This window comes from Manis pentadactyla, chromosome 8 (assembly GCF_030020395.1).
Source record: "Manis pentadactyla isolate mManPen7 chromosome 8, mManPen7.hap1, whole genome shotgun sequence".
Classification (NCBI taxonomy): Eukaryota; Metazoa; Chordata; class Mammalia; order Pholidota; family Manidae; genus Manis; species Manis pentadactyla.
Window position 1 is genome coordinate 105,140,289 of NC_080026.1, and position 13,760 is coordinate 105,154,048.

Genomic DNA, 13,760 nt, shown 5'->3' on the forward strand with positions numbered 1-13,760 from the left:
ATATATTTTTTAATCTAATTAGAAAAATTTTGATGAAATCAATCATACCTCACCTAAAGTCAACTTACTTAATTTAACAAGTGCATTTCTCTTTTCACCATGCTCGATATAACCGAAGTTAACTTCCCAACTCTTTAAGCCTTCTTTTTTATCACAACATTTATTTCCACAGAAAAACTGGCCTGCAAAAAAAGGGGAATATTAGCAATGATAGTTGGTGACAATATTTATCTACACAACTTCGTATTATCTCTGAAATCTACTCTTAACATACATAAATTCTTACTTCTATTATGTCAGCATTAAAGAAACAACTGACCACAATGATTATAATATGCTCACCCAATGTGTGTACAAGTATCATATCCAAGAGCTGAACAAACTGTTCAAAAAAGAAAATCAGCACAGAATTCTTACTTGATAGACAGATCTACTGTTTATATTTAGATACAGAGTTTTAGGGACTCCCTGTTAGGGAATATTACACTTTGGGAAATGGGAGTGCCAAAAAGAATATACTCATTAATAACCTAAAAAAAAAAACCTATTTCCCAAAGTACATGCACTTATACTTGAATGAAGATTTTTCAATATTTAATATTAAAGTTGAGATTTTAAAGTATTAACATAATGATATCTACCTCAAGTACCAGCATAAAATGGCATTTAAAGCACATTTTAAAATGCTAGCACTAGCACTCCAAGATGAAGTAGACTAAGTACTCAAACCTGATGCTCTAAATCTTAAAGTCACTGACATTAAAATCAACAAATTCCCTATATTCATCATATATTAAAATCTTTTGCAAAAAAGGGCTAATGGGGAACCCTCCTACACTGCTGGTGGGAATGTAAATTAGTTCAACCATTGTGGAAAGCAGTATGGAGGTTCCTCAAAAAGCTCAAAATAGAAATACCACTTGACCCAGGAATTCCACTTCTAGGAATTTACCCTAAGAATGCAGCAGCCCAGTTTGAAAAAGACAGATGCACCCCTATGTTTATTGCAGCACTATTTACAATAGCCAACAAATGGAAGCAACCTAAGTGTCCATCAGTGGATGAATGGATAAAGATGTGGTACATATACACAATGGAATATTATTCAGCCATAAGAAGAAAACAAATCCTACCATTTGCAACAACATGGATGGAGCTAGAGGGTATTATGCTCAGTGAAATAAGCCAGGTGGAGAAAAACAAGTACCAAATGATTTCACTCATATGTGGAGTATAAGAACAAAGGAAAAAACTGAAGGAACAAAACAGCAGCAGAATCACAGAACCTGAGAATGGACTAACAGTTACCAAAGGAAAAGGGACTGGGGAGGATGGGTGGGAAGGGAGGAATAAGGAAGGGGGAAAAGAAAGGGGGATTAAGATTAGCATGTATAATGTGGGGGTGGTGGCACAGGGAGGGATGTGCAACACAGAGAAGACAAGTAGTGATTCTGCAGCATCTTACTACGCTGATGGACAGTGATTGTAATGGGGTATGGAGGGGACTTGGTGAAGGGGGGAGTCTAGTAAATGTAATTGTAGATTAATGATACCAAAAGAATAAAAAAAAAAGAAAAGAATTTTTTAAAAAGGGCTAATACTAATGATTCAAGAGGAAAAAAAACTACTCAACAAGTATTAATTTTGACAGAAAAAGACAAGATTTATTTGTACAAACCAACAAAAAGGGAATTTAATTTCAGTAATCTGCACCAAGAACCTGAACTTTTTATAAAACAGAAAATATCAAAATGGATTTTGAAAATTATCAGTCAAAAGCCTGATAACTCTTCTAAATTGTCATTTTTTAATCATTCCAAATGAATACTTCATTAAATCTGTACATGTTTAGTAATGGTGTTATTGTTAAAACAGCAACAAAATTATACAGTATAAATTATAGTAATGGCTTTCTCTCCCCCTTCCCAACTAATCTTTTTTTTTTTTTTTTTTTTTTTTTTTTTTTTTTTTTAGATAATTATTTTTTATTGAAGGGTAGTTGACACACAGTATTACATTACATTAGTTTCAGGTGTACAACACAGTGATTCAACATTTATATACATGATAATTCTAAGTACCAGCTATCACCATACCAAGTTGTTACAATATTTTGACTATATTCCTTATGCTATACATTACATCCCGGTTGCTTATTTATTTTACAATTGGAAGTGTGTACTTTTTCTTGGTTGTTGTTGTTAGGGCATCTCTCATTTTTATTGATCAAATGGTTGTTAACAACAATAAAATTCTGTATAGGGGAGTCAATGCTCAATGCACAATCATTAATCCACCCCAAGCCCAATTTTCGTCAGTCTCCAATCTTCTGAAGCATAACGAACAAGTTCTTACATGGAGAACAAATTCTTACATAGTGAATAAGTTACATGGTGAACAGTACAAGGGCAGTCATCACAGAAACTTTCGGTTTTGCTCATGCATTATGAACTATAAACAGTTCAAATATGAATACTCATTTGGTTTTTATACTTGATTTATATGTGGATACCACATTTCTCTCTTTATTATTATTATTTTTAATAAAATGCTGAAGTGGTAGGTAGATACTAGATAAAGGTAGAAAACATAGTTTAGTGTTGTAAGAGAGCAAATGTAGATGATCAGGTGTGTGCCTGTAGACTATGTGTTAATCCAAGCTAGACAAGGGCAATAAAACATCCACATATGCAGAAGATTTCTCTCAGAACAGGGGGGGTGAGGTTCTGAGCCTCACCTCTGTTGATCCCCAATTTCTCACCTGATGACCCCCCAGCGACTGTGCCTGTCTTAGGTTGTTCCTCCCTTGAGGAATCTTACCCGTCTCTGGCTAACCAGTCATCTTCCGGGGCCACACAGGGAAATGTTAAGTTGGTAAGTGAGAGAGAAGCCTTATTGTTTGAAATGGTTAGCTTTTTATTTCTTTGCATATTTATGCCCTGTGGCTTCTATGCCCAGCATTTGTCTTGAGGTATCTTTACCACTTGGAGGAGTTATGATACTCGGTAAATTTGATATGAGGCACGAATTCTATTTAAGAATTCGTTGTAATTAGGAAGGAAGAAGAAAAGCTATAGAAGTAGCAGGCAGGAGAAAACATGGGAAGATTGATTATTTCTTTGACATATCTTCTTGTAGAGTAACTTCAGCATGTATATATTTTAAGCTACTACTTAAATTGCGCACACACATTAACATAATAGGAGTATAGTTACATAACCAAAGCATACCTGTAATTACCAGCCATCTCCAGTGAAACCAAGAAAACCAGTTAGGCACCCTAGGCATTTGTGAAAACTTATCAATGATATGATGGTTATTATCTAACTGAATTTGAATAGTTTGAGAAAAATCAGACAAATTAAAACAACCCATTCCTGGGCACTGTTCACATCCCATATGTTCTTTTAACAGTAAATAGTCTGTAGTTGTAAGATTTTGGAGCGCTACAATTTGCACTTCTCCTAATTCTTGGTTGAGTTCCAACAGTATAGATCCAGTCAAATTTGTTGTTTTACTGTATGCACAGGCCAGCTTAGATATCTCCTTCATTCCCATGGCAAGTCCAGGAGCTGGTGGGATGAGTGCATCTACAGCTGTAGCAGTGCGTGGATCTTTGTTGGGGTTTTTTGATGATCATCTTCTGGCATGAGTCTTCCCGAGAGTGCTGATGTTGGAAGTTCTCTTTCATATCGTTTCTTAGTTCATTTTCGGGGTAGCCAAATTAGGCTTTGATCCTCTGTATAAACACAAACAGACCCTTTGCCTACACTTTTATATGTCCTTTATATTATTGTGTAGAACTCATTAGAGGTCACCACATAGGAACTGCATTTTTTTTTTTTAATCATTAATCTACACTTACATGACGAATACTTACGAATACTTTGTTTACTAGGCTCTCCCCTATACCAGGTCCCCCCTATATACTCCTTTACAGTCACTGTCCATCAGCGTAGCAACCTGTTGTAGAATCACCACTTGTCTTCTCTGTGTTGTACAGCCCTCCCCTTTCTCCCACCCCGCTATGGATGCTAATCTTAATACCCCCCTACTTCTCCCCCCCTTATCCCTCCCTACCCACCCATCCTCCCCAGTCCCTTTCCCTTTGGTACCTGTTAGTCCATTCTTAGTTCTGTGATTCTGCTGCTGTTTTGTTCCTTCAGTTTTTCCTTTGTTCTTATATTCCACAGATGAGTGAAATCATTTGGTATTTCTCTTTCTCTGCTTGGCTTGTTTCACTGAGCAAAATACCCTCCAGCTCCATCCATGTTGCTGCAAATGGTTGGATTTGCCCTTTTCTTATGGCTGAGTAGTATTCCATTGTGTATATGTACCACATCTTCTTTATCCATTCATCTATCGATGGACATTTAGGTTGCTTCCAATTCTTGGCTATTGTAAATAGTGCTGCGATAAACATAGGGGTGCACTGATCTTTCTCATACTTGATTGCTGCATTCTTAGGGTAAATTCCTAGGAGTGCAATTCCTGGGTCAAATGGTAAGTCTGTTTTGAGCATTTTGATGTACCTCCATACTGCTTTCCACAATGGTTGAACAAGTTTACATTCCCACCAGCAGTGTAGGAGGGTTCCCCTTTCTCCACAGCCTCGCCAACATTTGTTGTTGTTTGTCTTTTGGATGGCAGCCATCCTTACTGGTGTGAGGTGATACCTCATTGTAGTTTTAATTTGCATTTCTCTGATAATTAGCGATGTGGAGCATCTTTTCATGTGTCTGTTGGCCATCTGTATTTCTTTTTTGGAGAACCGTCTGTTCAGTTCCTCTGCCCATTTTTTAATTGGGTTATTTGTTTTTTGTTTGTTGAGGCGTGTGAGCTCTTTATATATTCTGGACGTCAAGCCTTTATCGGATGTGTCATTTTCAAAGATATTCTCCCATACTGTAGGGTTTCTTTTTGTTCTATTGATGGTGTCTTTTGCTGTACAGAAGCTTTTCAGCTTAATATAGTCCCACTTGTTCATTTTTGCTGTTGTTTTCCTTGCCCGGGGAGATATGTTCAAGAAGAGGTCACTCATGTTTATGTCTAAGAGGTTTGTGCCTATGTTTTCTTCCAAGAGTTTAATGGTTTCATGACTTACATTCAGGTCTTTGATCCATTTTGAGTTTACTTTTGTATATGGGGTTAGACGATGGTCCAGTTTCATTCTCCTACATGTAGCTGTCCAGTTTTGCCAGCACCATCTGTTGAAGAGACTGTCATTTCGCCATTGTACGTCCATGGCTCCTTTATCAAATATTAATTGACCATATATGTCTGAGTTAATGTCTGGATTCTCTAGTCTGTTCCATTGGTCTGTGGCTCTGTTCTTGTGCCAGTACCAAATTGTCTTGATTACTATGGCTTTATAATAGAGCTTGAAGTTGGGGAGTGAGATCCCCCCTACTTTATTCTTCTTTCTCAGGATTGCTTTGGCTATTCGGGGTCTTTGGTGGTTCCATATGAATTTTTGAATTATTTGATCCAGTTCATTGAAGAATGTTGCTGGTAGTTTCATAGGGATTGCATCAAATCTGTATATTGCTTTGGGCAGGATGGCCATTTTGACGATATTAATTCTTCCTAGCCATGAGCATGGGATGCGTTTCCATCTGTTAGTGTCCCCTTTAATTTCTTTTAAGAGTGACTTGTAGTTTTCAGAATATAAGTCTTTCACTTCTTTGGTTAGGTTTATTCCTAGGTATTTTATTTTTTTTGATGCAATTGTGAATGGAGTTGTTTTCCTGATTTCTCTTTCTGTTGGTTCATTGTTGGTATATAGGAAAGCCACAGATTTCTGTGTGTTGATTTTGTATCCTGCAACTTTGCTGTATTCCGATATCAGTTCTAGTAGTTCTGGGGTGGAGTCTTTAGGGTTTTTTATGTACAGTATCATGTCATCTGCAAATAGTGACAGTTTGATTTCTTCTTTGCCAATCTGGATTCCTTGTATTTTTTTGTTTTGTCTGATTGCCGTGGCTAGGACCTCTAGTACAATGTTAAATAACAGTGGGGAGAGTGGGCATCCCTGTCTAGTTCCCGATCTCAGCGGAAATGCTTTCAGCTTCTCGCTATTCAATATAATGTTGGCTGTGGGTTTTTCATAGATGGCCTTTATTATGTTGAGGTACTTGCCCTCTATTCCCATTTTGCTGAGAGTTTTTATCATGAATGGATGTTGAACTTTGTCAAATGCTTTTTCAGCATCTATGGAGATGATCATGTGGTTTTTGTCTTTCTTTTTGTTGATGTGGTGGATGATATTGATGGACTTTCGAATGTTGTGCCATCCTTGCATCCCTGGGATGAATCCCACTTGGTCATGGTGTACGATGGTTTTGATGTATTTTTGAATTCGGTTTGCTAAAATTTTGTTGAGTATTTTTGCGTCTACGTTCATCAGGGATATTGGTCTATAGTTTTCTTTTTTGGTGGTGTCTTTGCCTGGTTTTGGTATTAGGGTGATGTTAGCTTCATAGAATGAGTTTGGGAGTATCCCCTCCTCTTCTATTTCTTGGAAAACTTTAAGGAGAATGGGTATTATGTCTTCCCTGTATGTCTGATAAAATTCCGAGGTAAATCCATCTGGCCCGGGGGTTTTGTTCTTTGGTAGTTTTTTGATTACCGCTTCAATTTCGTTGCTGGTAATTGGTCTGTTTAGATTTTCTGTTTCTTTTTGGGTCAGTCTTGGAAGGTTGTATTTTTCTAGGAAGTTGTCCATTTCTCCTAGGTTTCCCAGCTTGTTAGCATATAGGTTTTCATAGTAGTCTCTAATAATTCTTTGTATTTCTGCAGGATCTGTTGTGATTTTTCCTTTCTCATTTCTGATACTGTTGATTTGTGTTGACTCTCTTTTCCTCTTAATAAGTCTGGCTAGAGGCTTATCTATTTTGTTTATTTTCTCGAAGAACCAGCTCTTGGTTTCATTGATTTTTGCTATTGTTTTATTCTTCTCAATTTTATTTATTTCTTCTCTGATCTTTATTATGTCCCTCCTTCTGCTGACCTTAGGCCTCATTTGTTCTTCTTTTTCCAATTTTGATAGTTGTGACATTAGACCGTTCATTTGGGATTGCTCTTCCTTTTTTAAATATGCTTGGAGTGCTATATACTTTCCTCTTAAGACTGCTTTTGCTGCGTCCCACAGAAGTTGGGGCTTAGTGTTGTTGTTGTCATTTGTTTCCATATATTGCTGGATCTCCATTTTGATTTGGTCATTGATCCATTGATTATTTAGGAGCGTGTTGTTTAGCCTCCATGTGTTTGTGAGCCTTTTTGCTTTCTTTGAACAGTTTATTTCTAGTTTAATGCCTTTGTGGTCTGAAAAGTTGGTTGGTAGGATTTCAATCTTTTGGAATTTACTGAGGCTCTTTTTGTGTCCTAGTATGTGGTCTATTCTGGAGAATGTTCCATGTGCACTTGAGAAGAACGTGTATCCTGTTGCTTTTGGATGTAGAGTTCTGTAGATGTCTATTAGGTCCATCTGTTCTAGTGTGTTGTTCAGTGCCTCTGTGTCCTTACTTATTTTCTGTCTGGTGGATCTGTCCTTTGGAGTGAGTGGTGTGTTGAAGTCTCCTAGAATGAATGCATTGCATTCTATTTCCTCCTTTAGTTCTGTTAATATTTGTTTCAGGTATGTTGGTGCTCCTGTATTGGGTGCATATATATTTATAATGGTTATATCCTCTTGATGGACTGAGCCCTTTATCATTATGTAATGTCCTTCTTTGTCTTTTGTTACTTTCTTTATTTTGAAGTCTGTTTTGTCTGATACCAGAATTGCAACACCTGCTTTCTTCTCTCTGTTGTTTGCTTGAAATATCTTTTTCCATCCCTTGACTTTAAGTCTGTGCGCGTCTTTGGGTTTGAGGTGAGTCTCTTGTAAGCAGCATATGGATGGATCTTGCTTTTTTATCCATTCTATTACTCTGTGTCTTTTGATTGGTGCATTCAGTCCATTTACATTTAGGGTGATTATTGAAAGGTATGAATTTATTGCCATTGCAGGCTTTAAGTTTGTGGTTACCAAAGGTTTAGGGTTAGCTTCTTTACTGTCTTACTGTCTAACTTAACTCGCTTGTTGAGCTATTATAAACACAATCTGATGATTCTTTATTTCTCTCCCTTCTTATTCCTCCTCCTCCCTTCTTCATATGTTGGGTGTTTTGTTGTGTGCTCTTTTTAGGAGTGCTCCCATCTAGAGCAGTCCCTGTAGGATGCCCTGTAGAGGTGGTTTGTGGGAGGCAAATTCCCTCAACTTTTGCTTGTCTGGGAATTGTTTAATCCCTCCTTCATATTTAAATGATATTCGTGCTGGATACAGTAGTCTTGGTTCGAGGCCCTTCTGTTTCATTGCATTAAGTATATCATGCCATTCTCTTCTGGCCTGTAGGGTTTCTGTTGAGAAGTCTGATGATAGCCTGATGGGTTTTCCTTTGTAGGTAACCTTTTTTTTCTCTCTGGCTGCTTGTAATACTTTGTCCTTGTCTTTGATCTTTGCCATTTTAATTATTATGTGTCTTGGTGTTGCCCTCCTTGGATCCCTTGTCATGGGAGTTCTGTGTACCTCTGTGGTCTGAGAGGCCATTTCTTCCCCTAGTTTGGGGAAATTTTCAGCAATTATTTCTTCAAAGACATTTTCTATCCCCTTTTCTCTCTCTACTTCTTCTGGAATGCCTATGATTCTTAAATTATTTCTTTTATATTGATCACTCAGCTCTCTTAAAATTCTTTCATTCCTGGAGATCCTTTTATCTCTCTCTGCATCAGCTTCTCTGCGTTCCTGTTCTCTGTTTTCTAGTCCATTAATGGTCTCTTGCATCTCGTCCATTCTGTTTTGGAGTCCTTCCAGAGCTTGTTTTATTTCTGAATTCTCCTTCCTTAGTTCTTGCATATTTCTCTGCAAGTCCATCAGCATGGTTATGACTTTTGTTTTGAATTCTTTTTCAGGTAGACTGGCTAAATCTATCTCCCCAGATTCCTTCTCAGGGGAAGATGTAGCAGATGCCGAAGCTGTCTGGGTTAGTCTTGTCTGAATCATATTTTTTTGCCTTTTCATGTTGACAGGTGCTATTGACTGTCAGCTGGAAGGGCCAAAATTTTCACTTACTACTGGCCTTTCTTTACTGGGGCAACTGCGACCCCTAGTGGCTTGTGTTGGGTAATTGCGTGTAGAGTGGGTCTTTGTGTCTTGCCTGGCCGGAAGGGAGAAATTTCCCTTTCTGTGGGCGGAATTTGTCTCAGGCTGCTTCTCTGCTTTCGCAGCGCCCCGTGGGGTGATGGATGGGGGGGCTGCTTGACTGTTTGCCTCCGTGAGGGGTCTCAGAGCTGTTGCCCAGGGGGTTAGTGCACCCGGTTTTCCCTGTAATTTCCAGCTGCTGTACTGTGACCTGGGTTGTTTCCGTCAAGCTGTTAAGTCCCTGTCCCTTTAAGACTTTCAAAAAGCCCCCGCTTTTCTTTGTCACAGGGGCATCAGCTTCAGCACCCGCTCTGAGGTCTTACCCCCTGTTCTCCCAGTATCCAGGGCCCCCTGGGCATATACTGTGTCTGCGCTCTGGCCCGGATGGCTGGGGCTGGGTGTTCGGCCGTCCTGGGCTCCGTCTCCCTCCCGCTCTGCCTATTGTTCTCCCGCCGGGAGCTGGGGGGAGGGGCGCTCGCGTCCCGCAGGGCCGGGGCTTGTATCTTACCCCTTTCACCAGTCGCTGGGTTCTCGCTGGTGTAGCTGCAGTCTGGCCACTGTCCTGCGTCTTCTGGTCTCTCTTTTAGGGCTAGTTGTGTTTGTTGTATTTTCAAAAGTATATATGTTTTTGGGAGGAGATTCCCACTGTCCTACTCACGCCGCCATGTTGGCTCCGCCTTCCCCCAACTAATCTTTTTTACAGTTATATGAGTTTAAAGAATGTCCATCAATTTTTTTAAATGGAGCATTACTTAACCATTACCTGAAGTTTCCATTCAATAAAAGTACAAAATTTTTAAACGGTGATAGACATTTCAAAATTTATCACTGTTTTAGGTAATAACACAAAAAAACTAAAATGTGATCCTAAAAAAGCTTAAAATAGCTTTAAATTTTATTCTTTTTCCTTCTCTACAGCACTTCCAGGACTGATCCTGTATTATCCAAAGAAAAAAATTCCTATTGTTTAATTTTGTTTTACTGCATATCTAATTTCACACTGACATAGACATCCAATTTATGGAAGAGGTATATGAGCCACACTAATGGCATAAACATTTAATCATTTTAAAGTGTAGCCTGTTTCCGTTTAAAATATTTTTTAGGTTACTAGTTTAAAATTATCTCCTAAATACCCCGAAGTTTTCAGAAGCATTAACACTTAAAAATACAATTATCAATAATGAGCTAACATTACAACATGAAACAGTATAGAGTTATTAAATTTTCAGAAAAATTTTATGATTACATTACAAGAAATAATGGGAAAGGCATTTACTGACTGATTGCCTACCAAATATTTGGTCTTTTCCTCTAAGACTAAATATTTGGGCTCAATCTCAGTGACTCCCCCAAATTGGAACTAGCCCATTTAAAATTTCTATTAGGTTCAAACTAATACTTAATATCTACTTTCAAAATGTGAATTTGACTAAAATACAGTAATACCAACAAATTATCCCAAAATATTGATAAAGAGAAAAACTCAAGTATTCATCCATTGATAGTTTCCTTGTTATGAAATCTTTAACTCTTTAAGCATTTTTACTTATTCTCAACTGAATGTTTTAAAAGCAAAAATTTTAAAGGTAAAAATCACTAAGGCATCATATTTGACTTTGCTAGTAATAATATATCATGAATACACCTTCTCCAATTTTACTTTTGTAGGTGATCACTTGTTGTATACATTAGGAATAATCTTACCCAATGACTTCAATTCAATATAAGAAAATAAACTTATCCTATTAAAAAGTAAATTTTTAAAAAATTACCTTTTCCTGAAATTACTTCTTTTTCTATTCGCCACCTAAATCCAAACTGACAAGAAACAAATTACATTTATGCTAGAGTAAATTTAAACATTATTTAAATTGTATATAAATCTAAACATGGAGCCAATTGACATAATGACATTTACCGACCTAAAATGTAAACCTAATTCCCATCATAGTTTTTTTTCTCTTTATAGGATTACAGGTATTTAAAAATACATTTGAACAATTAACTTATCTGTTAAGGGACTATCTTCTTTACTTTTAAACTACCTAATGAAACTTACAGACGCCAGGCCACAAGATACCTAAAATAATAAAAAATATATCCTGTTCTATGACACTGACATACACAAAGAGGTTATGGTACAGTAAGAGGCATTATACTATAGTGTAAAAGAGTGCAGCCTTTGGAGTCAGATTGTTTGTTTATGTTTTAGCTCTACCACTTAATACTTGTATAACATTGGATAATTTATTTAATCTATTTATGCCTGAGTTTCTCATCTGTAAACTAGAAATAATTCAAGTACCTACTTCTTCAGGTTAAGAGGTTTAAATGGGATAATATATATAGTACATAGGACACCAGGGGTTAGGAAATTTTCACCCACAGTCCTGTTGTCTATTTTTATAAATAAAATTTTACTGGAACACAACCATACATAATTAAAATGCATAGGTGTTCAATGCCTAGCTAACTTCACTTATTTTTAAAAATCACCTATTACTTGAAGTAGTTATTTTTTTATTTTAAATGGCAATGAAAGCTCAAAATATTTCAAAATAGTCTGATTAAAACCCAACAGAAATGTAATCCCCCGTCTAGGGAAAAAGATATACAAAAATTCAATGTAACTGTTTAATTCTATTCTCAAGGCCATACACAAGAAGACTACTTGCCATCAAACATATGTTGGGATATCTATGAAAGCACAGTCAAATGTGTACAGCAAGTTTCTAAACTGTTTCTTTCTTTCATTAATCTATTCAACAATTATTGAGCAGCTACTTATTGGGCTTGGTACTCTGCTAAGGATTTAAAGTGATTATTAATAGCCTGTCACCAAGAAGGTTATAATCTTATAGGGCAATAAGAAACATAATAAACAAATACAATCTGTCTTACTAAACACTTCACAGAGGTTTTGTTTCAATGTTTTTGTATTCCTTCCCGACAAATTTTCCTGCTGACAGGTTGCATTAAACACTGGAGTTACTCAGGATTTGGTGCTTAATCTCCTTCTGATCACTCTATGCTCTATCACAATGAGGTCACACACTGTAAGACACAAGGATCCTAACTTCTTAACAAAAGTTCCATCTACTTGGACTTTCATGGAAAAGAAAAATAAGCTTCTAGTGCATTTATGCCAGTGTTATTTGGGGGTGCTTGCTGTTCCATGCTGTTAAATTTAATCCTCACTGATGCACTGCCCCAATCAAATTCTCAATGATGAAAGGAAAGAAGCAACAAAAAAGGAGATGGGGATATGGGACAAAGGTTGGAATTTACTAAAAATGCCCCAAATACCTACTATAAACATTAGGCACTGAGTTGGGAGCTGGTTGACTAAAAATGTATGAAATGCGGGCTTTGTGTAAATAAAACTATGATAAAATATACCCTTGCAAGGAAATCAAAGGCACTAGTGTAACTTTCCTTCAACACCTCAAATATGGTATGCCAAGAAAGTAATCATCTTTCCCTCAAAAAAGATCCCCTTCATACATGTGGGGAAGGAAGTATATGGGAAGTAAGTACATTTCCCTCAATTTTTTTTTTTTTTTTTTTTTTAGGGAAGCAGAGTAAAAGTTTTATTTAAACTTTCTTAAAGAGAGAAGTACAGCAGGTAACCTCGGCAAGGAGAAGCGCCATGAAAGTTTGGAGAAAGTTTAAGATTAAAAGGTTACACAGTTAGAAAGTGTGAGCAACCTCAGAAAGAGGAGTGCCCCAAAAGGTTGGGGGGTCTTTCTTTAGGAATGTGACTAAGGCCTGCCTTTCCCTCAATTTTGCTGTGAATTTACAACTGCCCTAAAAAAAATTGAAGTCTTATTAATAAAAAAAAAAAAATCCCCTCCTCATATTTCCTATTTCTCTAGCATCCACACTCAAAACCTATGAGCCATATCTGATTTCTTACACCTACCCTCCTATCTATCTACTCACCATGTTCTAACAGGAAAATACATGTTTCAAGATTATCCTCTTTAAAGTGCGACTTTCAGTAATATGCCATTTTTCCAAATGGACAATACAAATGCTTATTTATTTATTTATGTACAATTTCTCCCCTCAATTATGGTTTTTTCAGAAGGGCAGACACCATTCATGTTTTAATTCACAGCACCCAGCCCAGTCCTCAACAAAAACTGAAAAACAACCAACAAATGAGCCAAGACTGAAAAAGCTACTTTGTGTGTTCCTACGAAGACCTGCATTTCATACCTGACTTGCAGTATAGTAACTTCGACCCCAACTACTGTGGTGCATTTTGGATTCAAGATGGCCAATCACTAGTACAAAGATGAGAGCTAGCTCCCAAGACACTGAGGGAGTCTTTAGATATGCCAAATGCATAGGTTTGTAAACAGGGTTATAAAAATAGACATTACCATTATCTTTAAGAATATTGTGAAGCAACTCACATATTAAAGGCACTACTGAAAAAAAAATTAAGCCAATTATGGTTTAACTATTTAAGCAAAAAAGAAATCCTGATGATAAATCTAAGATAGCTTTTTAAATAGGTTATCTTTCTTAATATAATACTATATATACGATACATTCTATATATACTATA

General features: G+C 36.9%; 1 protein-coding gene across 14 annotated transcripts in view; it reads right to left on the minus strand.

Moving 5' to 3' along the window:
• LOC118909559 (protein FRA10AC1) overlaps positions 1-13,760 on the minus strand; it is a 52,980-nt gene that overhangs the window by 20,536 nt on the left and 18,684 nt on the right. For 13 of the 14 annotated variants that reach the window (XR_008998960.1, XM_036880128.2, XM_057506107.1 and 10 more), the window contains 2 exons: positions 10,957-11,002; positions 69-182 (listed from right to left, as the gene is read on the minus strand). Coding sequence is in view for 13 of the 14 variants with exons in the window: in XM_036880128.2 (XP_036736023.1) it covers positions 69-182; positions 10,957-11,002 (160 nt within the window). In the remaining variant the exon portion in view is untranslated. The remainder of the gene's footprint in view (positions 1-68; positions 183-10,956; positions 11,003-13,760) is intronic. The other variant, XM_057506108.1, reaches the window with a different exon arrangement.